At 39.1% G+C, this 26,361-nt stretch overlaps 2 protein-coding genes across 6 annotated transcripts in view; both read right to left on the reverse strand.

The window, feature by feature from the left end:
* abca4b (ATP-binding cassette, sub-family A (ABC1), member 4b) overlaps positions 1–8,230 on the reverse strand; it is a 54,584-nt gene extending 46,354 nt beyond the window's left edge. For both annotated transcript variants that reach the window (XM_077225372.1, XM_077225364.1), the window contains exons 1-5: positions 8,038–8,230; positions 6,876–6,986; positions 1,302–1,395; positions 1,019–1,160; positions 268–407 (exon numbers count right to left, since the gene is read on the reverse strand). In XM_077225372.1, coding sequence (XP_077081487.1) covers positions 268–407; positions 1,019–1,160; positions 1,302–1,395; positions 6,876–6,941 — 442 coding nt within the window. In that variant the 5' untranslated portion in view covers positions 6,942–6,986; positions 8,038–8,230. The remainder of the gene's footprint in view (positions 1–267; positions 408–1,018; positions 1,161–1,301; positions 1,396–6,875; positions 6,987–8,037) is intronic.
* Positions 8,231–9,184: 954 nt separating this feature from the next.
* The window catches only part of arhgap29b (Rho GTPase activating protein 29b), a 46,553-nt gene continuing 29,376 nt past the window's right edge, over positions 9,185–26,361 (reverse strand). For all 4 annotated transcript variants that reach the window (XM_077225395.1, XM_077225413.1, XM_077225405.1 and 1 more), the window contains 18 exons: positions 21,143–21,197; positions 20,114–20,269; positions 19,960–20,024; positions 19,407–19,517; positions 19,235–19,315; positions 18,990–19,157; positions 18,419–18,556; positions 17,724–17,914; positions 17,225–17,391; positions 16,422–16,553; positions 15,383–15,481; positions 14,767–14,930; positions 14,491–14,679; positions 14,261–14,398; positions 12,544–12,770; positions 12,069–12,372; positions 11,862–11,964; positions 9,185–11,379 (listed from right to left, as the gene is read on the reverse strand). In XM_077225395.1, coding sequence (XP_077081510.1) covers positions 10,451–11,379; positions 11,862–11,964; positions 12,069–12,372; positions 12,544–12,770; positions 14,261–14,398; positions 14,491–14,679; positions 14,767–14,930; positions 15,383–15,481; positions 16,422–16,553; positions 17,225–17,391; positions 17,724–17,914; positions 18,419–18,556; positions 18,990–19,157; positions 19,235–19,315; positions 19,407–19,517; positions 19,960–20,024; positions 20,114–20,269; positions 21,143–21,197 — 3,417 coding nt within the window. In that variant the 3' untranslated portion in view covers positions 9,185–10,450. The remainder of the gene's footprint in view (positions 11,380–11,861; positions 11,965–12,068; positions 12,373–12,543; positions 12,771–14,260; positions 14,399–14,490; positions 14,680–14,766; positions 14,931–15,382; positions 15,482–16,421; positions 16,554–17,224; positions 17,392–17,723; positions 17,915–18,418; positions 18,557–18,989; positions 19,158–19,234; positions 19,316–19,406; positions 19,518–19,959; positions 20,025–20,113; positions 20,270–21,142; positions 21,198–26,361) is intronic.

Below are 26,361 nucleotides of genomic sequence, written 5' to 3' on the forward strand. Positions count from 1 at the left end.
TGATCACTGGACATTTTCCTAAAAAATAAATTACTTTCCCAAAGTAGAAAAATTCACATCATCTAAAGACTTGGGTTTTCCCTCACACTATAAGGACTAGTCATCAACCCATTAGAGGGAGCAGGAAAAGGAAACAGGTATGTGAGGAGTGGAAGCACAAGAGGGGAAATGCCCACTCTCTCCATCCATCACTCAGATCCATTAAAGAGGTCTCATCAGTTCCTCTGAGGGCCAGGTTATGGGTCAGACAGCAGACGCTCTACATACCTGCCACCAGCTCAGGATTGGTGCGCAGCGTCTCCATGAAGTTGCTCATGATAGTGATTTCATGCCACAAACGACCAAGCTGATGGAACTCAGTGTCGTTGAACAGCAGCTCCTGAGAATCTATGTAAAACCGTGCCAGTCTAAGGACGGTAGAAAGAAATGAATAACAATGATAACCTGGAACCTGGATTGGAAGTAAAACAAGGTTCTCTCAAAGTTATGAACAAACATATTTCCAGAAAAGTTAATAAAACATTCGTTCATAGGTATCTGGTCTTTATAATGTTCTCAAAATCTATCGTCCATTGAATATTTTTACCTGAAGCGTTTAGTTGGATGTTCACCTAATGTTTCATTATGTTAGGAAAACATTGAAAAGTAACATTCCCATTATGTTTGTTTTCCCATTAAGTTCACATAACCAAGAAAAAACATTATTAAAACATTTAAAAATGTAAGAGTAACATTTTAATAAGCAAAACGTTTATAGAATATATTTGTTAGGTGAGTCCCACCATTTTACGGAATTAACTTGAAAAAACAAACAAACAGCTTTCTTATTGGGATAAGACTAAATTTACAATTCCAAAATGTTAGTTGGACCTCCTACAAAACTCCTCTGCATGGGAAGACACATTTTTCATCTAAACTGAGTTGTGTCAGAGGACTATCTCTGAACGCCTACACAACACACCATGTGCTAGATAGGAAAATCTTCCAGATTTGAGCTGTGGAGGAGCGTTTGACTCACATGGAGTTGTGGTAGTTGGAAACAACCCCAGGCGACTCTCCTCGGGTTTGATGGCGAAAACATGGGTTATTAGCATTGCAGAAAATACCTTGGATCCAAGGCAGGATTCCCGTTGAGGGCATAGCCTTGCTGGGAAAATGACCTGCATTTACAGATATAATGAGCAGACAGATGTTGTTGGAAACTTTTTGTTATTTGAAAACTCTTATCATTATCAATATATGGATGTGAGTGTGACATTGCACAGCCAGAGCTAACTATATATGTTAATGTGTATTCTTACATTCATGTTGGCGATATAAGGGATTTGCTCTTCGTAGCCAGACAAGTCCAATGAATAAAACCACAGGCCACAGAATCTCAACCAGGAAGCGAATCTGTACACACAACAAGAGAGCAGTGTGTTCAGAAACACGTCAGATCTGAATGTAGGATTGTAGCAATGCTGGTTACACTTTGTAATACAAAAAAACTCAGGTCGTAAACTAACAATAAACAATAGGCTACTATTTTTACTATACACATTAATAAATACTGTTCTATTTAAAGTATTTATTAGTTTATAAAATGTTATTTTATACATTATTGCATTTTTAACATTTCAAGCTGTACAAATTAAAACAACAATCTAAGAATATGTAAACTGAAATGATACTTCTTTACCCCCTATACTCAATCATTTTTTGTTTGTATTGAAGAACCTTCTGAAAACACAAAATGAATTGTGGTTATTTAATTTATATAATTTATTTATATATCAATACACTCAGTTTCTGATGATAAAAAGTTTTATAACAAGCAGCTTTTGTCATAATTAGCACAGAAATACAGGAAATATCTTACTTTATATGGGCTTCGATTACTAAATACTGTAATAAATGACTGTTTTTTGTTAGGTCATAAATACATAATGCATTACTTTTAAAGAATTTAAGGATGCACAATAACTATACAGCAATTTTGAACAATACAATAATTATTTTCATGTTATGCATATTCAACTGATAAATGGCCAATATTAAAATTCTATACTATTTTGTATAAATAAATGAAAAAGAAAACAATAAAAACTAAAATTGTTTTGAATTTAAAGGGGTGGTAAAGTTTGAATTTCACTTTTCTAACTTTAGCTAGTGTGAAATGTTGCTGTTTGAGCATAAACAACATCTGCAAAGTGACAACGCTCAAAGTTCAAAGCAAATGGAGATATTTGCTTTTAAAGAAAAAGACTACAACAAACGGCTGGTAGGGACTACACGAAATTCCTCCCGGGTTTAGTGACATCAGCAACCCTAAAATGTACATAAACCCCGCCCCCGGGACACGCAGTCCATGTTGAGAAGTGGAAAAGTTGTTGTATAAGAGTACATTTGTGAGTCACCTCAAACTTTAGCATCCTTCTTTTCACATGCAATAGAAAGTCACTCTGAGTGCATCTCACAACAGTTCCTATACGAGTGATTTATAGATAAACATGACAGATTATCCTAATTGAAGATAGTTAACTCCTACACATCAGCAACATAAATTCATCAACTAACCATTCAGAGACGTCCTGTTGCATTCTACATGTTGTCACTTCTTCTTGAGTCTCTCCATCTTTGTCTGACTCCGTTTTAACATTAAAGGCAGAACAGTTTCTGTCATTTTAGTGTGTCTGCGTGAGGTAATACACACAGCTGCTACACACAAGAGCTCATGAAACCCCGACCTCTGCAGTAGCTCATTTGCATTTAAAGGGCCATGCACAAAACGGTGCGTTTTTGCAAACCCCACAAAAACTGACAACTTTAACATGCTATATAAAAATATCTATGGGGTATTTTGTGCTAAAACTTCACACACACACTCTGGGGACATGAGAGATTTATTTTACATCTTGTGAAAATGCCATTTTACCACCCCTTTAAGCATTAACATTTTAGACAGTATGACCGAATTGATATTCATTTTCAGATACAGATATTCATTTTGAGATAGTGGTAATCTAAATGTAAAAATATGCTAAATGAGGATGTAACATTTAATAACCAATATTGACAGATGCATCTAAAAAAATAAAAAAAAACCCTCCAAAATCACAAATAAACGATTTGGTACCAGTATATAAATCATGCATAGAATTAAAACATACTGAAAAGTGTTGCCCTGATGTTAAACAGCCGACAGAAAAGTACACACATTATTTCCTAAAAATACACTCTAAAAAATGCTGGTTTGTTTGTTTGGATCAAATATGCAAAAACTAGCCAGCTGTGAGCCAAACTAGCCAAAACTGGATGCCAGCTGAACGTAGCCCCGCCCACAACATTTGAGGTCGGGAAGTTCGGTCTGGACTTGATCCGTTGAGAAGCAAGTATGCCCGAACCAGAGCTGTTCGGACCAAAGTGTCAGGGCGGGCTTTATACGATGAGGGACAGATGATCAACAGTAACGTAATCATCCACGTCACCAAAGATCGCTTGGATTGAATTCTTTTACAACAAAGAATGGCTTCCACTGATAATTTAGAAGTGTAGATTCAGCCATCGCGTCTGTTATAGAAGATGTAGACAGTGCATTCATTTTAAAAGGGGAACAGTGAACCACGATCAAGGCATTTGTCGATCCAATTGAGTGCAGAGGCATTTTCTTTCCTGGTTCGGTTGAAACACGCCCCATAATCACAGCCCAATGGAGCAGTATCAGATTCACATTCTGTCTAGAATCTGAGTATGACGACGTCAGGCTATGCACAAACCTAACCGTTGTTTAAACTTTTTAATTCAATTGTTTAAACCCAACGGTTGGGTTCATCCATATTTGACCCAAACATTGGGTTGAAACAACCCAGCATTTTTTAGAGTGTACACTTTGAATATTTAGAAGCGAAACAAACACTCTTTCAAAACATCCAACACTCAGTTCCCTTTCGAAAACGGTTCACTCATATTGCGTCGCCAGACGCATTGGGAAAACTCCTTTTCTCGAGAATATTGAAGCCTTTATTTTAAAACGCAGTGCAGCTGCACAGCCAGCATAGAGCAGAGCAATCAGTGTGCTGATTGGCTGGGCTGCGGGAACTGCACGAACATATGGTGAAGCGGCACAGCTGCGCTAACCAATCAGGGCGTGTGGCGCCACCAGCGAGCTGAGCCCGCCAGAATGGGCAGAGCTACAGACTATATAAGCGGCCCATTTCGCCATAAACATCAGAATTAATCTCCTTCAGCGACGACTCACCTCTTCGCTGATCTTCTCCTTCTTGTAAGCCTTCTCTCCGTCCAAAGAGACCAGCAGCGGAACGCAGCAAATTCTGCAGCAGCAGTTCAGTGGACGGTGACCTCCTGTTCAACGCCTCTGACTTGACTCCATCATCAGTTGAGTCCCATTTCCCTGCGGCCATCCAGCGAGTATCCTTTTAAAGAGCCATTCCGCTAGAAAAGCAAATTTCTGCTAAAAGAGCAGTGCAGCGTTGTTCTAAATGCAGCGCCCCGACTGTGTCACATGCAGAGCCCCTCTGCATCGCACAGACGAGCACCCTGAGTGCGTTTCCTTCCTGGGCAAAAACCATGCTGAAACTGCACTCACACAGGGCAGCTCTCTCCACAGAGAGAGATTTCGCCCGATGCTCTTCAACAAGGCAGACCAGCGCCCGTCCTTTGAAGCGGCTGGCCTCGTCTCTTTTGTTGGATCAGATGAAGACCTCCACGATGACAGCCTGGACCCTGAGCCTCAGAAGCCTTCCTAGTCCAAGGATTGAAAGGAAGAGGAGGGGGTATAGTCTCGTTGCGGCCGGACCACCCCTAAAAAGAGCTTCCGTGCTTCTTCCAGCCCCCTTTTCAGTTCAGACGGCTGGAATTGTTCTAATTGGCCCTTGCATTTTACGCATTTCCTCTGGTCTCGATGCTCCCTCAGGCCATCGAACCAATCAGGGAGAACAAACGTGCAATTCTCCTAGTACCCCTCTCTGGCAAGCCCAAATATGGTTCCCTGAGTTGATGCAGATGCCAGGAGCAGCTCCTTGGCCAATACCCCTGAGGGAGGACCTTCTCACTCAGGTGAACAGGACAATCTGGCACTCCCGTACCAACTTGTGGGCCCTCCATGTATGGCCCCTCAAAAGGTACCCGGGGACTTCCCGGAAAGAGTCCTAAGCACTATAGCTGAGGCTAGAGCTCCGTCTATGAGACAGCTCTACGCCCTTAGGTGGTCAGTGTTCACCAGCTGGTGCACACCTTGGAACCTAAACCCCTACTCATGTGAATTACAACTGGCACTTTCCTTCTTGCAAGAGCTACTGGACGCGGGTCGCACCCCTTCAACGCTCAAAGTATACGTGGCGGCCATTGTGGTCTTCCATACTCCTGTGGCCAGCCAATCCTTAGGAAGGAACGACTTGGTCGTACGCTTCCTCAAGGGAACAAGGAGGCTGAACCTGCCTCGTCCTCCCTCTATACCTTTATGGGACCTATCTATGGTCCTCAGGGCCCACAAAGGGTCCCCCCTTCGAGCCACGCTGGATAGTAGACGCTATCTCTTTAGCCTAAGCCTCAATGGGCCTTTAATGCCCCATAGGCGTCAGGGCTCACTCCACGAGGGGCATGGCCTCTTCATGGGCATGGTCCAGGCCTTGCTGCCTTAGGCTGGAGTTCAGGGCGAAGTCATTAGCTAAAATAGCACAGCGTTTTAAATTGGGTTCCCAATGCGTCTAGCGATAGCCTGGTCCCACCAGAAAATCGTGTACATTTCATTTGTACATAGAGGCACCGCTCCATTGACAAGCGTTAACTTCCTTGTAGGCGGGTACTCTATTGAAGTCTAAAACTATTTGATCTGCTCCCTGTGGATCTGCCATAACCAATCGCTAACGTTTGGTCGTGACGTATGTCATGTCGAACCCCGTGGTGAGGAAGGCCACAACATCATGGCCACCAACAAAACTAAGCAAAGATTGTTCTTGCTCCGGCTTTAACTTCTTGATATTCAGCAACGTTGCCACAACGGACCAAATGGCTTCGCTCACAAATTTTCTCCGCTGCTATTACTGAACTTCAACTCAAAATAACGCACAACATCTGTTCGCTGATTGGTCCGGTAAAAAAATTTACCGGAGAAGACCAAAGACTACAGCACAATCCCAGATGTAGTACTGAAGGAAAATGAAAATTGAGCGCAAGTACGTAGGAGGGCGGAGCCAGGCTAGTCTAGCGACACAATACGAGTGAACAGTTTTCGAAAGGGAACGTACTCGATTACTCGCATAACCTCGGTTTCAAGAGAATAACAGGAACGAGTATTGCGTAGACTATTGCGTAGACGGCTGTGCTATTACGCTTTACGTCCAGGTATTGTCACTTCAGTCGATTTAAACCTGATGCCTATGGCGTAATGGGCCGCTTATATAGTCTGTAGCTCCGCCCATTCTGGCGGGATCAGCTCGCTGGTGGCTTGGTTCGCGCAGCTGTGCCGCTTCGCCATAGGTTCGTGCAATTCCCACAGCATAGCCAAACAGCACGCTGATAGCCTTGCTCTATGCTGGCTGTGCAGCTGCTGCGTTTTAAAATAAAGGCTTCAATATTCTCGAGAAAAGGAGTTTTCCCAATGCGCCTAGAGACACAATACGAGTGAACCGTTTTCGAAAGGTAGCAGCTAACCGAGTACGTTTTCCGCTTCAGAGTCTTATATTTTGGTTTTCTGTGGCATGTCACACCTCATTGCCTTAATCCTAAACTCAGAACCAAATTTCTGAGGCTTGTATTAAATTATATAAATAGAGCGCTCTAAATATAAGCTGTCTTTCTTGAGGCTTTAGAAACTACAGACTGCGATGATGATTGCTTTGTGTCCCGGACTCCGTTGAATCGGTTAATTGTACCTTTTGTCTCTTGCGGAGTGTCCAGTTCTTCCACAGCAGCAGACGGATCTGGCTGCTTGTGTTCATGGCTCCAACTCAACCCCTTGTAGGGGTCAGCAAAACACAACAAACCTGGCAACACATCACATACTTCACTCTTACAATCAACCTGAGAGAAAACTTGCAGAAATGTTGTAGCCTCTAGTAATTCAAGTGACAGATAAATACTGTTAGCATTGTAGAGCTTTACATGTGACCATGTGATCAGATTTTAGACGACCAACAGTCATTCCTTTATAATTGTGTAATTATTATTATTATTTTTTTAACAGCAGTTTTAGTGCTTGGAGACTTGTCTGTTAGTCATGTGAAATTGGCTCACAAATCTTTAAAGGAAAATATGGGCCTAGCATTGAACCACTGAACTATTTTGAGCCACAGCAATGACTGCAACAAGACCAAAACAGTCACAGACAGTGCTGTTATTATGTCTGTTAGACGTCTAATTTTCCACAGTGATCTTTTTACACAAACACTGATTAAAGCTCTTTGAGTTCATGTTCAGATACAAATGTTTCATCTTACAGAGTCTCTTTTGACAGAAATATTGCGAGTATACTTGGTCTTTATAGCTAAATGAATATGATTAAAAACAATGAATTAAAATGCCTTATTTTAGGCATAACATGCATATTCTCTACAGAGGCCAACAACTTTAACCTGTCGTGAATGTACACTACTGTTCAAAGGTTTGGTGTCAGTAAGATTTCTTAATGTTTTTGAAGGAAGTCTCTTGTATATGTACATAAATATGTATTTTCAGCATCATTACTCCAGTCTTCAGTGTCACATGATCCTCCAGAAATCATTCTAATATGAGGATTTGCTGCTCAAGAAACAGTTATTATTATTTCAATATTAAAAACAGTTGTGCTGCTCAATATTTTGGAGTAAAACCTGATCATTTTTTCAGGATTCTTTTAGAAACAATACGTTTTAAAAGAACAGTATTTATTTGAAATAGAAATCTTGTTAAATTATGTCTTCACTGTCACTTTTGATGAAATTAATGTATCCTTGCTGAATAAAAGTACTAATTTCTTTAAAAAAAAATGAAAATAAAATATCTTACTGATCATAAACGTTTGAACAGTAGTGTATGACCAAAAAATGGTATGCTTACCTCAGCGCTGAAAAGATTTGAGTCCCTCAATATTCACATATAAAGGTATATAATTACAGTCCATGATAGTCGCTGAAACACAACAGCCAAACTTGCAGCTCCTAACTGACTCAGTTGATACCACTAATCTGATTGCTTTAATCTGCTGGGTTAACTTGGCCATCAGCAAAACCCTCCATTTTAACATGACTACTATTTCTTGACATTTACATGTGGTGGATCGATGGATTAAGAGATGCCAATAACGTGTGTTATATGTATTATATGGGCATTTGGAGTATGTGTATTATATTTCATATCTCCTATTTCTGTTGGTTGGATGAGTCAGAGCTGAGCAGCTCAGTGCTGGAGCTCAGGTGACAGGTCTAATTAGGGATGAGGAGGGACAGAGTCTGTCCCCGTCAGTTACAGATACACCGGGAGTGAGGACAATAGGCAAGAAGCAGGACACTGGTTTGGCCTCCACATAAAATACAGCAGCTAAATTAAGCTTTGACAAAAAATATTGAACATTCTCACCTGCTAAAATCATATTAGCCAAGTGTTGGCTAAAGCTGGAATAACTGTTATTATTATTTTAAACATAATTCTACCCACACCGCTTGTCTCTAATTGTGCATTTTTTATATAGAATTTTAGAACTTAAGAGATTTTGCCCGGCCGATGTTAAAATGGGCCAGAAAACAAAAACCTAAATGTTGGTGCCGATGACATTTTAATATTATTTATAAACTCTTACAGTATTTATTAAGAGTCTGATATAACTTTTATATGTACAGTTCACACAATTTTAGTTAAAATTTTACAATGAAAAAAAGTGTAGAAATAATTTTTACAATTACAAAGAAACGGCAAGTAAGAGACTGAAACACGAAAGTTTAAAATGTGTAAAATCTACTCCAATAATTTTTGCTTTATTTAAAAAAAATGTTCAGTGTATAGTAATTCTTTGTCATTTTTATTAGTTTAAAAATATATATATTTCTATTTAGCTTTAATCTATTTTTAAATTCAGTTTTAGTTTTAATAATTTTAGAACATAAACATTTTATTTTTAGTGAGTCAACATTTCTAACATTTCAAGTCAACATTATATATTTTTATATTTTATTTCAGCTTTATTTCAATAATCAAAAATGATCATAACTGGTTTTAGATTTAGTTTTAATATAATTATAATTTATTTACAATAACATCACTGCGAGGGACACAAACCACACATTCACGACAATATCAAATTTTGATTTGAGCCAGTAATAAACCAACAGTAATATACCTAGTAACCAAAAAAAAAAAACACACAAAAAAAACCCCACTTAATAAATAAATAAAGCTTATCCCCTCAGACAACACGCCAAATACGCATAACCTTTACTCTATTTAATTATATGCAAGTGTGAACTCTTGAAACACCTCAGCGACTGCATAACAATGCCCTGGCAACAACCCATAGCATCACAGTGGCCACTCATTTTTCATTCTGAAATTCTAATCCAGTTTTACTGTACATGTAAATGGACAAAACAGAAAAGAAATATGTGCAGAAAAAATAAAACTAGTTTTCACTAAGTATTTAATCTGCAAACATGTTGCACATCTTCAAGAATTGTTGGTATGTTTATGGCAGCAGGTTATGTGTACAAAATGAAAACAAATGCATATGTAACTCTGAAATAAAACAGAAACAGATGCATTCAAGAGCAGAAGCGTTTCTGAGAGACAAACTAGAAATAAAAAAAAACAGCCGGCAGTAACTGTATTACATCATGCGAAGGCAGTGATGATGCGGTGGTTATGCTTATCAAGTGCATCACAATGAACATGTTGGCATACATTTACAGTACAGACAATACTATACACACTCCTGTTGAGTTGATACAATTATTACACAGAACTTCTGATTTTAATAACACATTAATATAACTGATTATTTAATGATATAGAAGTGTCTCTTGGCCATCTTATCACAGTGAAGGAGATATTGAGAATGAGACACATTTGGCATAAATGTTCAGAAACAATATACAAAATAACATAAAAGAGTGCTCACTTACAGTTAAGTGAATGTCACAAATGTTTTGGATCTTTGCTGATATTTCCGGCTCATACAGTAGCTTAAAGGGACATTAACAAAGAACTAGTAATCCAGAAAGAAATTCACGGAGACGTTTCACCTCTCCTGTAATATTTTTGCCCTTTCGCAAAGGGATATTAAAACAATTTCATATATACAGTATGGCACAAAAAGACATACAGATATAATGTCGTAGACAGATCTACTAGACTATCAACATTGACATTGTGAGGGCTGTGGAGGAATCAGTCACTGTCACATTTCAGGAGAATACTGTACCAAGTGTGACAAAAACTGCCCTAGAGAACAACCCCAGAAGCCAACAGATTTGGCATTTTTTTAAACAAAATGTGCCTCTCGCTGCTCCAGCTCCTGCATACGGCGACTGCGTCTCTGATAGAGAGGTTTGGCGTCTGTTGGGTTAAACTCCTCAGCGCTGGATCCTGGAGACTGAGGCGGCGAGAGCGTGATGGGGCTTAGCGATTCGCTTTCCGACAGTCCTTCTTCCGCTCCTCCTGATACAGTGCTTGTCACTGTTGTAAAAGTGGGCTTGGCCGTTAGAGCGATAGTCACTGGTGTTGTTGGTGTGGCGGGGGGCGTCGTCACTGCTGTGGAGACTGTTGCTGCTGTTGGTAATATGGTAATGGCTGTTGTGTAAACTGTTCCTGTAGTAGTGGTTGGTGCTGCTGAAACGTTTTTTGCCAGCGAGTCAAATGACCTGAATGGGCCTCCTGATGGAGGTCTGTAGAACGTTCCAGGAGGTGGTTTTAGTGTCCTTGGAGCTCGGAAGGATATTGGAGCCCCGCAGGACTGACTTGTACCATCTTTTTTAGCTGCGATGCTGTGGGGTACAACACTCGTTTCAGATGGTTTCGGCCCGCCAGAAGGTGGCAGGTTGGCCACTATCATTGCCGTTCTGGGTGTCACATCGTAATGTCTGTACTGTCTGTCCCATGTCCTCCTCAGTGTCTGAGTGTCGATGAAGGGGTTCCTGGAATAGTTTGAGAGTCGTGGTGTCGAAGGCTTCTCCGGTTCAGTGGTCTTCTGAATGGCGGCAGGTGATTGTTCATGCTCGACGGTGTTGCGGCTGTTGCGCTCGTTGAGCAGTCGGTCCACGGGCATGCTGATTGGTCGAGACACCTGCTTGGAGCGCTGGGGACGCAGCTGCACCATTCGGCTGTTGGCACCGGGCCGGCTGAACACAGATGTGGCCTTCTGCATGTCCACAGGAGCTGAGTCAACCCCATTTATATCTGAGCCCTCACCCACTGGAGAGAAGAAAATACTCTTAAACTTAACTATACAAACCATTCATTCAAAAGAGACTCTCAGTAACCTCTTATTGCATTTACAATCTGAATACGACTTTAGCATTTCCGGGTCAGTTTTGACCCAGTGGAACATAAGTTTATAAAACTTCATATTTTTATAAACTAAAAACCATATTGAACAGAAAAAAAAAATGTAAAGCCCCTTTCACACCAATCATGTTTTTTCTCAAAATTGGGACAGGAGAGCTCTTAGTCGATAAATGGGGGAAAAAAAGTTTGAAAAACATTAGAAAAAAAAAGTAATTCAGATATTTTGATGTAAATTTAAAAGTAATCCATTACTTTGCAAGTTACTTGAAAAAAGTAATCTGATTACGTAACCCCACCACTGATTATCAGTATTATTACAATGTTTTTAAACAAGCCATGGTTCATCAGTTTAGATTTTACCAAAGATGAGCAGAGACACTCATACTAACCAGGTGTTTGCGCTCTATCATCCCCTGTCTTCATCTCCTTCACTTCCTCCATAAGCTGTGCAGAGGTAATCACAGACGACTGTCTCTTGTAGACTTTCGCACTCTGTATGAAGAATAAACACAGATCTCAGATCATAAATGCTAACTTTTCCTAAAAATGTCCTTAAAGCAAGTGAGGTCTAGCTTCCGTTCTCTGGCCCATCTCACCTCTTTGATATCCATGAGAGATCGGGAGTGGCGGCTGAGTTTTGGCTCTTTGTCCTGGATGTTGGGCACAAGTGAAGCATGTGATGCCGTAGGACTGGTGGGAGACACAGGGCTGAGGGGGACATCAAAGATCATCTGGTGGTAACTGATGAGCAGTTCCACCATGCGGGCCTGGTGGGGGTAGTCAACCAGAGAGGACAGCGACACTTCCGCCTCCAACTGCCTTGGCTTGATGAGCGTGGGACCGAAGATGATACCCAGGTTACTAGCAGTCATCTTGTTCTCCTCAGATTGCTCTGTTACTCTGCAGGACAATGATGTTTTAGAGTGGTGGATTTATATTACACTCTCACTAAACATATTTAAGGGCTTCAAGCAAAAAGCAATGAAAACAGATTCAGACAATGGATTCCTGCTTTTTGCTACATTCATTTTATTTTACAGATGCTTATGTTTCTGGTTTGTGTTAGCTTACCTGTGCAGATGTGTGATGAGGAACTGCAGGGTTCTGTAATGGGCTGCAGGAAGCTGGCGAAGGAGGTCTCTAATTTTGAAGAGCACTCTTTTAAGCTCAATGCTGAAGCACAGCTGCTCTCCTGGTGATTTCTCTTTAGCAGAGTCAGTCTCATCCAGGTTCTGTGTCTCTTTTGCCAGCCCAATGACATCATTATAATACCGATACAGAATCAACGGCTCAGGCAACTGAAAAAAAAAAAACATTATTATTTTTTACAGGCAATGTCGATCAACAAAAAGTAACAAAATAAATAAATAAAAATTCTAAATGAGAAAAGCAATGGAAGCCTACAGAGTAGAACAGTGGCGTTGTTCCATAAGTATATTTTCCATTCATTTCTCCCATAGGGATTTTAAAAAGACTTTGTTAAAGCGTTATAAGCCATGAACCAAGCCAACCAGCTATGAGGTGAATCATAACATTACAAACATTGATTTGAAGCAAAAAAGTATTTGAAAATCTGACAAAAATACAAAGGTACAAGACTAAAAATTATATTTAATGCTTTAGTGATATAACTAACTACAATCCTATTAGCATTGCAAACAGCATAATCAAATTAAAAACAAAGAAATTTAAAACTACTCATTTAAAGATGTTGATTATTTATATAAAAATAATATATTTTAAGTTTATTGCAAAATATTCATATATACTTAAACGTTAAGTATTTGATAACATCTTAACTTTATTACATTATTCAGTGCTTCATGGGAGTTGGCAGAACTAACCAGATCCTTTGGCTCATTTTGCTTTTTTTCACCACGATTTCCCTTTTAAACACGATTATTTGAAAAGTAAGTTGAAATAATGTGGACTAACAGCTTCAACAGAAGCAAATGCTATTTATTATCAACCACGTAGCTCACAGTATGGCTTTCTTTAAAGCTTTATGAGTTAGCATTAAAAATCTATTTACCCATGGAGAAATTTAATGGAGTTTTTTACTTCTGAAAAGTGGCTTCCTGCTAGTAAAAATCCCATTAATTTTCTCTATAAGGAAATGATTTTTAATGTATAAACCAAAAAAGAAGACCTACTGTGATCTACAAGGTTGTTAATCGATGGTATATGCTTTTGTTGAAGCCATCAGCCCACTTTATTTCAACTTACTTTTTAAATAATCATGTTTAACAGCTAAATTCCTGGTGAAAAACTCAATGATTCTGCAAAGAAATCAATCTCCACCAATCAAAGAATCGCAACAAGCAAACCATGCCAAAAGATCTTGTTAGCTCCGCCCACTGCCATGAAGCACTGTGAATAATGTAATCAAGACGGTTAACTACTCTCTCACAATGCTTTACATAAATTACACACATCACATTTCATTACATTCACATTCACCACACACGTGGGTAACTGCTACAATACATAAAAGGATAGGAAGTATTACTGTAATTTGCAATGCTTCATTAGGTTGAATTATTTACCTTATTAAAGTCATTAAGCATACAATCTTGTAGCTTTGGCTTTTTATTTGATTTTCAAATACTTGTTTTGCTTCAAAACAAAGTTTGTAATGTTGTAATTCAACTAAAAGCTGGTTCATGGTTTATAACTTTAATGAAGACTTCGAAAAAAAATCTGAAACCATGGACACTGAAAAACCGGCTGGGCACTGTTGCACTCTAATATGTCAAGTTTCATAAAGACATGATTTGTCCCACCACACCTGTCTTAGGTAAAGCTTGAGCACGTTGCTTATGTCATGTGGGTGGAGGTCAGAAAGCTCCACTAAGTCCTTTCCATTCTCAAAGGCCTGGCACAGTTTTTCCACACGAGACTTCGCCCCATTCACACGATAAATGCCCTTGAAATGCACCGAAAGTAGGCGTCATTAACAAGATGACTCAAGCATTGAATTAAAGCAATGTGAATTAAAGTTGCATCTCACTTCTTTACCTTAATGTTCAGGGCACGACTCTCGATTTCCGAGGTACATTTTTTTATGATGAAGGGGATGCCGTCGGGACTGTTCTTAGCTACTTGGGCGAAGTCAATCCCGAACAGGTGCAGTCTGCCATGGAGCTTCTTGTGACCACACTGAATGGCAAGAGTCTCCAGGCATTTCTTATGACAGGCCAAGGAGCACTATGGAATAAGAGATTATAGAATGACAAACGGCTCTACTGAACAATGTGAGCTGAATCAGTGTGGGTGTTGATGATGATGACGTACCTCTTCACACTCAGCCCCGTGGAACACCACCAGACTGTCACACTCTCTGCATTTGGAAGGCGCTCTCAGTTTCCGCAACTTGTGGGTGTGCGCTGCTTTTGACATCTGAGTATTGCGGAAAGGGCCGGGAGAACTGGCTGCTTCCAACACCATCTCAGAGAGGCCTGAGACGAGAGAAGACAATAGGTTTCGATAGTTTAAAAACACTCTTCTGGCCCATCAACAAAGTTCTGGTTTGGAAATGGGATAAGCAAGACTCTTAAATGTGAGTGGGGATGGGAACTAAAAGAAATGTAGTGATTCCGGTTTTGTATTCCGATTTAATGAATGTCTTTTGGTACTTTTGAGGAAGCACAACCCTCTCTCCATTTCCTCAAATGTATTTCCTAAGTCTAACATGTCTAAAATATTCAACAATTATTACTGAAATGTAACACTTTTGGTGGAGAGACAGGAACTGCTAACTGTGGCATTTCGCCAGTGTCAACACTAAGCCCATCTGTACAGCTGCACAGAGAGAAAAACATGGGTGCGAGCAATTCAGCACTTGCGTGTGGTCTCACACATCTATGAACACAGACGGCCACAATCACGCTATTCAGTTTGTAATACCAACCATTATCTAACGGGGAAGGTGGTTCCCTCTCATCAAGGTCATCTGCAGAAGACATGGTACCAGTTGAGGGAGTTCTGGGAAGCCTGCGTTTAAAATCCCCTTTAGCATGAAGACACACAAACACACACATTAGATACTTCCGTCCGGCGGAGCACTTCTCTGTCCTGTCCAATGAGAACTAGGTCAACCACTTTACAAGCAAAACTTACAAACGTGCCTAAAACAGCAATATTTTTAGAGGAACTTCTGTTTAGGATATAATATATACAGGGCTCAACCATATGAATGGCTGATGCCCCTGGTCAGAGTGAAAGCATTTCAGGATGTCTGGCAAAACTGTCACATGCCTGATAAGGTCATTGCTTATATTCTCACATCCCAACGATTTGTTGATCACACACATGTTTTTATGCCTCGTTTCCTGTGATGTTGTGAACGTTGTTCAGCAAATTATGTTAAATTCTGCAGATGCAACTATGTCACTAAGGTCACGTTGTCTGGCTGGCTGATGTAAATGAGGTTTTGCATTCATGAAATGATAACTGCCACAACAGCTTTTTAAATTTCCAGCAACAATTGCACATTACAAACATTATAAATTATCTGTTGTAAATTATTTAATGAAAAATATGTTTTTATGACATTTATAAAAATCTGTTCCTAAACAATAAAATGTATACTTTCTGTGGTAATTTTGGCATGAAAAATAAAACAAAAATACGAAAAAATAGTAGAAGCAGTAGTATATTGTTTAATGTCAGAACAGAATGAATGACTAAATTAATGAACGAAATCAGTCAATAAATAAATAATAGGAAAATAATAGTATATTGTTTAATGCCAGTGAAGAAGGCTATTTTTGGCAAGAACAAGGTTAAATGAATGAATGAATAAATAAATATTACACAGAAAATGAACAGATATAAGAAGCCATTTTTAGATGTACTTGTGATATATTTTAAATAAAGTATTTCATACATAAGACACGTCCCATATTGTGAAACGGAGAGTAGGATGAAATGTGTGTCAGAAAAAGCACCTGGACTGGCTGTGGGGGAGTCCATGGAGCGAGACTCGCTGCTTCCCCCAGCACTCTCTGAGTCACTGCACATCCCTCCACCACCAGCACTGCCTGAGCTCCAGGCCCGCTGTGAACCCTGCGTCCTTAACGCTACAACACACAGAATTAACCTTAGAATTAACTTTCCATTCGAAATCTCTAGTCTCCATTAAACTGAGGGAGAAAGTTCTGTTTGTGTTTGGGGGAATCAGTCTGCTTGAATGTTTCATTCAGTTCATAGCTTTCAACTGATGTTCTTAATTCTTTAGTTTAGTCATCCAGCCTGAAATGGATGGCAGGCTGTAATCCAGCAGTCTGATGATGTCATAGCACCAGGGACTTTTTGGAAGCGGAGAGCCGATCTGGGTTTGGACCTTAATCCTGACTGCTTTGAACGGCCAGCGCTGGGTAAAAAACCCACAGTGGTCATAAAACTAATAACCTGTACATAAGATTGAAGCTTTCCAAACAAATGTGCCTCATAGTTGCAAACATCTTAGGATTTTGTTTAACTGGAAAGAAAATAAATGTCTTGGTGTTTTAGAGTATAACAAATGCAAGTTGAGTAGGTTGATGTCCCCCAAAGAGTGTAAAGACAGCCTGAAGTTGCAACTTTGGCTCAACCAATTGTGTGAGTTTGGGCCAGAATTACAGTGGTAGAAGGGGAATTATGTCATTATTGTTCTCATTTCATTTAGTGCCACAGAAACGTATCATTGTAAACCTACAAACTTTTAGTCACCAGCCTAGATCTTTATTAACAAAGATACATCATCTCCTACCTTGCATGTCTATACTACTATTGGACCGTCTCTCTGCGATCTTGGTCTTGCAGGGGTGTACCTCGACCTCATCTGCACTGTGGTTATCCGCAGAGGTAACAGAACCCTGTGACAGATTCCCATGGGATGAGCGGGTGCTGCTCTGGGACCTCTCATGAAGGGACATTCTGAAAAGGAAAGAAACTTGTTAAAGCATGCTTTATAAAAATACCAAAACAGGCTGTGCAAGATCTCTGCTGATTTTGAAATAGCTTACTAAAAAGGCAAGTGTGAGATCTGAATGCACTGTAAAGAGATGTGATAGCACTGGCCAGTATGTTTGTACATGGGTGTGATTCAGAGGTCAAGCTGAAAAGCAGAGTTTGCACAGCGTAGTGATTACAGACAGCAGAACTTGGGTAAACAATCAGCCAAGAACAACCCTTGTTTCGTTCATCATTCTTCCTGAGGAAGATGCAAACAATGCATGGCTTGCATGGAAACTTGAGTGTGGACTAACCCAGTTTTTGAGGAAGTGGTGATGTCCTGAGACAGAGACGCCAGCCACACTCGCTCTTTAGGCAAGCTGCACACAAACTCAGAGTAGCGCTGGCCTGGCTCATATTTCTTGGCCTGTTCACTTAGAGCTTGGTAGTTTACAGATAGAGGCACAGTCTGAGCCTGCTGCATCTGGAACCAGTTCACTGTCACCTACAAGAGTTCATGAGAATAGTCAGTATGCAATAATAGGAAAAAAACTAAATCTTGAAAAGTCTTTTCAATATTAACACAACCATTTAAAAGATGGTGTTCAATAAGAATTATGTTTTGACATAAATAAATACTTTCAGCAAGGATGAAAAGGATAAAAAGTTTATAATGTTGGCCTTTTGAACTTATTATCAAAGAATCCTGAAAAAAAAATTATCATGGTTTCCTCAACAAAAAAAATTAGCAGAACAACTGTTTTCAACATTGATAATGAGAAATGTTTCTTGAGCCGCAAATCAGCATATTAGAATGATTTCTGAAGGATCATGTGACACTCAAGACTGGAGTAATGACTATCACAGGAACAAATATCATTCTAAAATCATTTTCAAATGTAATAATATTTCACAATATTACTGTTTTGCTGTATTTTTTATCAAATAAAATCTCACAGACCCCAAACTTTTGAACTGTAGTGTTAAAAAGTGATGTAGTGATACAGACCGCTTTGAGAGTCAGGTCGCATTGGAAGACCAGCTTCCGAATCTGAGTGAGGATCTCACTCTTAGAGCTTGACAAGCCGACTTTCTTTGCCTCTAGATCAGCCACACATGCTTTATACTGCTCCTGCGCTTCCTCTGCCTGGAGTCACCACAGAAACAGACCGTGAGACAAACAAAATAAAATCATAGTGATTGTACTAGCCTGTTTTAAGCCGCAGTATGTCATTAGCAGCACCAAACCAAACCAAGGTTTACAAAAATGTAACATTTTATGAAGAAAGTGCTCTCCCATTTGCTACGGTGTACTGAGTGGCATTTAGTGTGATACTATGTAGTTGCTAGAGTTGTTATAGCAACAGTAATGTTTAGATTATATGGCCACATTTTCAGTGCATCAGATGTTAAGAAAAATCAAATGAATTCCCACAAACTCTGTTTCTTATTGCCACTTAGATGCCCAGTAAACAATGACAATAAAAGCAAGGGTGTGTGTGTGTTTGTGCAGTCTGTGACGGTGTTGGAGTTGAATTTAGAGATTTAAAAACTTCTTTATAGAGCACTTTCTGCAGTACCTTCTGTAGGGCCTCTTCCTCCACCCTCCGTTTCTTCTCCAGAGTCCTGCCTCCTGCTGTTGGCTGCTCCTCCTCGGTGCGGCTGGTGGAGCTGCGTGCCTTCTCGTACTCCTCTCTCTTCTGCACCTTCAGCAGACGAGCCTTCTTCAGAGCGTTCTCAGCCTCGCTCTGAAAACACGCATGGGTTATAAAGCGCTATCGTTCTTAAGAAACGTTAGTGATGAAATTCAAGTAATCATAGGTACCGTTTTCTTCAGCTCTCTTTGCCATTGTTCCTTTATCTCTTTCCTCTGCTTGTCCAGGTCATTCTTGCGGGCCAACAGTGGCTGTTGGAATTATGTGAATTTTTATGGAATTATAGGAAATGATTTGTTGAATAGTTAGCTAAAAGTATACAGCAGAGTCAACTGAATATACCTGTATGAATTTGTTGGTTTGAAGAGCTGTAGCCGTTTGGAGCAGAACATGATTGTACTCGATCTCATTTTTAAAGGCAGAGATGTAAATATCCCGGAATGGCATGTAGTCCTTTAGATAAAGACACACAGTGTCACACAATAATGTCACTTAGAGGTCCAAAACCAAATACAATAACGTTCAAAAGTTTGGGGTCAGTACGATTTTTAAAAAATGCAATTAATTCCTGACAAAGACAAAGCTGAATTTTCAGCATCATTACTCCAGTCTTCAGTGTCACATGATCCAGCAGAAATCATTCTAATATGCTGATTTGATGCTCAAGAAACATTTATTATTATTATTATGTTGAAAACAGTTGTGCTGCTTTACATTTCAGTGAACAGTGATAGACAAAAGAACAGCATTTCTTTTAATGTTATCTTTTGTAACCTTATAAATGCCTTTACTGTCACTTTTGATCAATTTAATCCATCCTTTATAAATAATCGTACTAACCCTATATGTTTGAGCATCATCTTTGATCAAAACAACATACTAAAAAGACCATCACCTGCTGACTTGCTACTGCCTTTGCAGATTCTGCCATCTTGGCAAAACCTTTTGCACATTCCATGTCTGTCAAACACAGAAAGACCACATTAAACACTAAAGATCAACCTAGAAGACTCCAAACAAGTAAGATCAGGCTTTAAGAATGGACTTACCCAAGCTGAGGCGTTTCTCCACCCAGGCCAACACGTCTTTGGTGTATTTGGACCAGGCCTTGGCATAGAGCAAGGCCGACTCTACTCCACTGTCATTCTTCAGCAGGAGGAGGTCCACCTGCTCCACAGTGGACAGCTCTGGAGACAGAGCACGATCTGGAAACACACCCAGAACACCGCATATGAACACGCTCATACAGAAAATACACAAACGCTCCACATTGTTTAAAAAGATTGCTAAAAATGCACAGATGTGCCCTTTGAAGACATTTATATTTCCTCAACCTCGTCTCTGCGCTCTCTAAAACTGTAATTTAAAATCTACTATTAAATGTTACCGCCTTATTTGGTTTATAGGCCAAACGTCACAAGGCACATTTTACAAGTTAGTCTTATTAAAGGCGGCGACAGCCCTCAAATTGGTGGCAGACTTGCTTGAGAACTAAATAGTCTCCACGTTTCCCATAAGAGATGTTTCTAAAACTGACACTAATCTGTGTTCGCATTAGATGCATGTACGATATATTGCGTGGCATGAGTGTGTGAGATCATCTCATAAAATCTCTGCTTAACCTTCGTCAAATGCACTGACACGCAGCTCAGCCACGCTGGATCCAAGCACCCCGCCCAATAAGCCACATGTGGTTCCCATTCCTCACACAAATGTCCAAAAAAAACCCCAAAGAATGTCAACCATTTGGCAAACAAGAAGAATGTTAGACTATATGAAAAACAACACAAGTGTGAAGGTATGGGGTGTGTAGAGCTCTCTTGTCCTTTATGTCACAAGTCAGTACTGCTCATCTGGCTCTCTGCTAGAACAACACCTATCATGTGTGGTTTGATTAAACTAGAAAACTTAAAGTTAACTTCAAACTCAGAGTTTGCATTTCTGTTCAGGGGCACATAAAATGAGCTTTGTGATTTACTGCAACACCTCGACGGCACAAGCCTGCTATCTTTGCAATAAAAACAGTGATAGAAAAATGTAAAAGGCGGCTACATAAAGAAGAAAGGAAATCCATTTACCTGCCAGATCATTTTGACTGCAGCCCCGTGAATCTTCAGAGAGGTTATCAAAAGACTAGAGGAGATAAAGGGAAAGACGTTTCACACGGGATGAGAAGTTTGATTACAGAGGTGAGGGATGAGAAGGTGCTTCTCTTTCATCTTGTCTCTCAACATATAGGTCGATCAAAGCTTGAAAACCCTGCTCTTTAAATCAAAGTTGCCAGCCAGGTTTCAGTATTTTCAAATAAGACATCGAAACTTAAAGGTAGGGTAGGCATTTTAGGAGAGGCTAGCAACTTTAAAATCATAAGATCCCACCCTCCCTTCAGAGTGTCTCTAAAGCCACGCTTTCTTCAAAATACATGAACACGCATAACCAGAGCAGAGTCTGCAAAGCGGTAAATTAAGGTGTTAAAATTACCTCATGTTTCAAAGCACATAATATTACATTAATAATGAACGTTAACAACTTAGAGAGTGCTGGCTTGTTCAACCTGACTGCTGGAGATTCATTTCGCCGTTGATAGTTTTGCCATAGAAGCACATAAATCTGAACCTGAGGACGTGAACAGCTCCGGGTAGAACATCACCATCTCTTGATTACAGTAGTTACTACACAGCATAAGCCCATTGTTTTGGTTCAAGAGGAACTGTAAAAGGTGGCCGCTGTTTGTTTGTGGTGCTCATTGACTGTCTACAGTTCTGCATAAACGGCTTACGGAACACACTGATGCCGTGTGATGTCTGCGAGGAGGTATGGAAATACATAGGTTGCAGGGAACTACACTAACATTTTCCACTGGTGGCACTTGCGCTACTAACTTTTTCAGTTACTAGCGCAAAACATGATTTGGTCGCACAAATTATTTATATAGTAAGCCGCTCTGGATAATAATGACCAATAGTGAAACTGTATTGCATACAGATGTGCTTTTTATTTTACTCTCCATCTTTTAAAACACATGCCTTCTTGTTTTCTTTAAAAATGGTTGGGATAGATTTACTGCAATAGAAAATACAGTAGCCTACACAATAAAGTGCTAAATTAATTTCTTTTGGATTTCACCATGCTATGGTTGGCACAGATGGGCAGACTTCTGAACTCTTAAGGAAAAGTAAAATAAATATAATATGTCATTGTGAAGCTTCAATGATTCGTGTTTGAATTGTTTTGACGCAGTTACAAATTTGGACAGTCCTGCAATTGAAGGCCCACAGAATTTACAGTAGGCCTGCACGATATTGGTAAAAAAATTACATTGTGATATTTGATTTTTCTGCGATATATATTGCGATATAAAAACAATTTCACCAGATGACTCGAATAGCTCTACTTGGAACGAATGAATCATTCTAGAATGACTCTTGAGTTCAGTGTTGGACAGATCAGTTGTTATTTTAACCATTCATTAAAGTGAATCGGTTCAAAGGAGTCAGTTCGCGAATCGGACGTGTCATTAACGGACCACGGCACACGTTGTGTGATTATCCAGGCAGTTTAGGACATCGCACAAGATTTTTCTCAACACAGAAAACATTTCATCACCAGATAGATTTTTTGTTTTGTTTATTGAAAGAGTGGTTTATGCCATCTGAATGTGTGGAAAGCTTTTCAGAGAAGATGAGGCAACGTTATTTTAGCACAATTCACAACCAGTGGTAGTTCAGAAAAAAAAAACCTTCGGTCTTCCGACCTTTTACCATCGTGTATTCTCAAAGATATTCAGTCAACTCAATTCATTATTATGAGCGAGGGAGGGAGAGAGAGCGCGCGCGCGCGACTGGGGCTTTCACTCTCTCTGCTCGTTCTCTCAGTTAAACAAGCGCGAATCCGCGAAGCCAACTTGATGTGTTGAATGCTCTGAGCGCGTTATAAAACGTATTCTTAAAATACACATTTCTGTTTTAATAAATGCTCATAGTAAATCATAGCATATTGCCTAAAACATTAGGTAGGTACAAAAATAATCAAACGGTGATACATTTGCGACCCATTAAAAATTAGGGTCGCAATGGCATTTCAAAAGGTCGCATATGCGACCATTTTGGTCGCAGTGTAGTTCCCTGGGTTGACGGGTAGATAGGGTATTGTATCATTTCGAACCATATGCAATTACTGGACAAACATTTTTTGGTCCTGAGACTTCCACAGAAGATGAATGTATATATATATATATATATATATATATATATATATATATATATATATATATATATATATATATATATATATATATATATATATATATATAGACCACTTATATAATTGATTGCTACCAGGATGTAAAGAGAGTTTTAACCAGTATAACAAAAAGTGTTTCTGAAAAACATTGCCTACCCTACCTTTAAAGGGATAGTTCACCAATAAATTAAACGTAATTATTTAGTCAAGCTTGTTCTAAAAATATGTTGCTGTTTTTTTCCCTGTGGAACACAAAAGAAGAATTCTGTAGAATCTTCATCCAGTTTTTTTTCCATACAACATTTAATAGTGACCACACCTGTTAAGTAGGGCTGGGTATCGATTCAGATGTTCAAATTCGATTCGATTTCGATTCGCAAGCTCTCAATTCGATTCCATTTTGATTCCCGATTCGATTTTTTATTTCGATTCTCGATTCGACTCAATGAATATAGATGTAATACAAATCCTATATTTATAAAAAAGAACAGTGAACAGTGAAGTTTACAAGTGGTTAATTAATAAAAAGAAATTAAGAGCCACAAACCTGTATATTAAACTCTTTTTATTTTAGGTACACTTGGGTACATTAAAACAGAACCCAATTCTATATTTCAATTAGAGGTGCACGATATTGAAAAAAAATTGATATTGCGATATCGATAATGAATATTGCGATATCGAGATTAATTTCGATATTTTTAAACATATGTAAATTTACAAAAGTTATGGGAAAACGCATCAAAATAGATTCATAACAAATAAAACAAATTCTTACAACACTAGATTTATTTTCAACAGTCAGACTGTCAATTAAATAAATAATAACCATGTCTACTACAGAACAGGACATGTTTTACAGTATAAAAATAACTGAGCATGCACAACCGTGCAACCGCCTTTAGAAGGCAATTTGCACTTTCCCCGGCACCTGGCCACTTCATGCTTTTTCTAAGATAGGATAGCTATCTGATTTATCAAAACGATTCCATTTACACCTGGTCACATAAATGTGTTTTCACAAAATGGATAGACTATAAATCTGATCCTCAATTCCCGCGCTATATGCAGATTTAATGGAGTTCACGTCACCGGACGCAACAGATATGAGCTGCATTTTATTGATCATCAGCTAAATTCAAAATCAAATACCGCAATAAGAGAGAGCGGCAATTTACTTTTAATGATGATGATGATGATTGTGTGTTAACCGTCTGCGAGTTACTTTCGCTTTGATTTGCGATAGTTTGCTCGTTGGCTTGATGAATAGATGCTCAGCTTCTCAGCCGTCATATCTGAGTATAATATTACATATAGGCTATAACACGCTCCCACAGGTTTATTTTTTAGCATTTTTGGGAAGAGTAAAATTTACAAATGTGTTTTCAACAACCAGATGCATTTACACTTGTCCAGTTTCGTCTGGAACTAAAGTTTCCTCTTCAATCTCTGTTATTTCGTCTTCTCCCTGAGCAACACTGATTTTCTTACTTTTGTGATCTTTCTTTTGCTCACTTTGCTCTCTCTTAGGTCCTTTCGTTTCTTTCGCTTCGTTTTGTAATCTCAGTCTATTTCTTCACTGATTTATGTTCCCGCGGAGGCTCCACGCTAGCCTGGCTCCGCCCTCCTACGTACTTCCGCTCAATTGCATGTCGGATGGGACGCATAAAAAAAATATATTGCATAATTATCGTGCGACTTTCGATAGTGATATCGGGCAACATTATATCGCGATAACGATATTGATTCGATATATCGTGCACCCCTAATTTCAATTGCATACAATGAATAGACAGGATTTTGATGCAAGATGCAAAATTGATGCTGAAAATTGGACAAGTCAGAACAGTCACATGCCTTGATCAAACATGATCAGATTATTTTATGTTTAAGATTGATAGATAAATAAATATCAGTTAAATTTTTTTATTACATTTAAAATGTTTGTTTTAACAATGGGGTAATTTTGTTAAGAGTTTATGCAACACGTGGAAGCTTGATTTCAATCTTTGAATTAAATTGAAAAAAGTAGCACAAATAAATACAACAGAATAAAGATACAAATAAAGAGACATAAAAAAAGTTTTTGGGTAGGTCAGAAATACTACAGAAACTGAATAAAATAATCCGATGTAAAATAACACTGGATAGTCTTTTAGTCCCGACGAAGTTAAATACATAGGCTATTTATCCTGATTCCTTACTATTAAAATTATATTTTGTTGTTTTGACAACAAAATTAATGACAGACACATATGACTGCGTTCACTTTAGGAACTAGTGCACGGATTCATTACTGTTTCATTACACTGTCTGTCACACGCGTTTTATGCTTATTTAAGACATAACCGACTGTCTTTACGAGGTTACTCACCAAGACCAGAGTTTTGACATAATTTTGCATGTTTTTGACCATTAAAGCGATATAATCCGCGAAAAAGAACTTTTGTTACTGGTGGGCTGTTTGTGAGGCGGATTTAGGCTTTACTGTATGTGCACGCAGTGAAAAAACATCTCTGAGAGCGCGCGAGCACTGGATAGTTTAAAATCGCTTGAATGTTTAAACTGGTAAAACTTAAAAAGACATGAAAATGATAAACGTTAGTTTCGATGCAATGCTGGCCCGATTGTGAAAGTGAATATTCCGTCATGTCCCGACTCCTAAACGCAAGTGTTTATCGACACCTGCAGCGCTTGGCGCTTGCCTTGTGCAGAGAGCAGCACCGCTGAACACACACAATGTTTGTGAAATTGCATCTCAGAGAAAGTTTTAAAATGATTGATTTGATTGTATAATCTGTGTGGATTAAATTGACCCATACAATCTACAAGTGAATAAATGTTTGTGTGAATTTCTCACAGTATAAATGGGAGACCTGCAGGAATTAATAAAATTGTGCGCAATACCCGCGCCTAAATTCGAGCCCTGAATATGGAAAAAATCGTTTCGTGGCCGTTGAGAATAGATTTTGAATCGAGCACATTTTAAAAAATGATTCATCGAAATATCTATTTTTTTTGCCCAGCCCTACTGTTAAGCGCCAAAAAGGGCATA

The sequence above is a fragment of the Siphateles boraxobius genome, unplaced genomic scaffold (assembly GCF_051911475.1).
Source record: "Siphateles boraxobius isolate OS27281-9 unplaced genomic scaffold, OSU_SipBor_1 1, whole genome shotgun sequence".
NCBI lineage: Eukaryota > Metazoa > Chordata > Actinopteri > Cypriniformes > Leuciscidae > Siphateles > Siphateles boraxobius.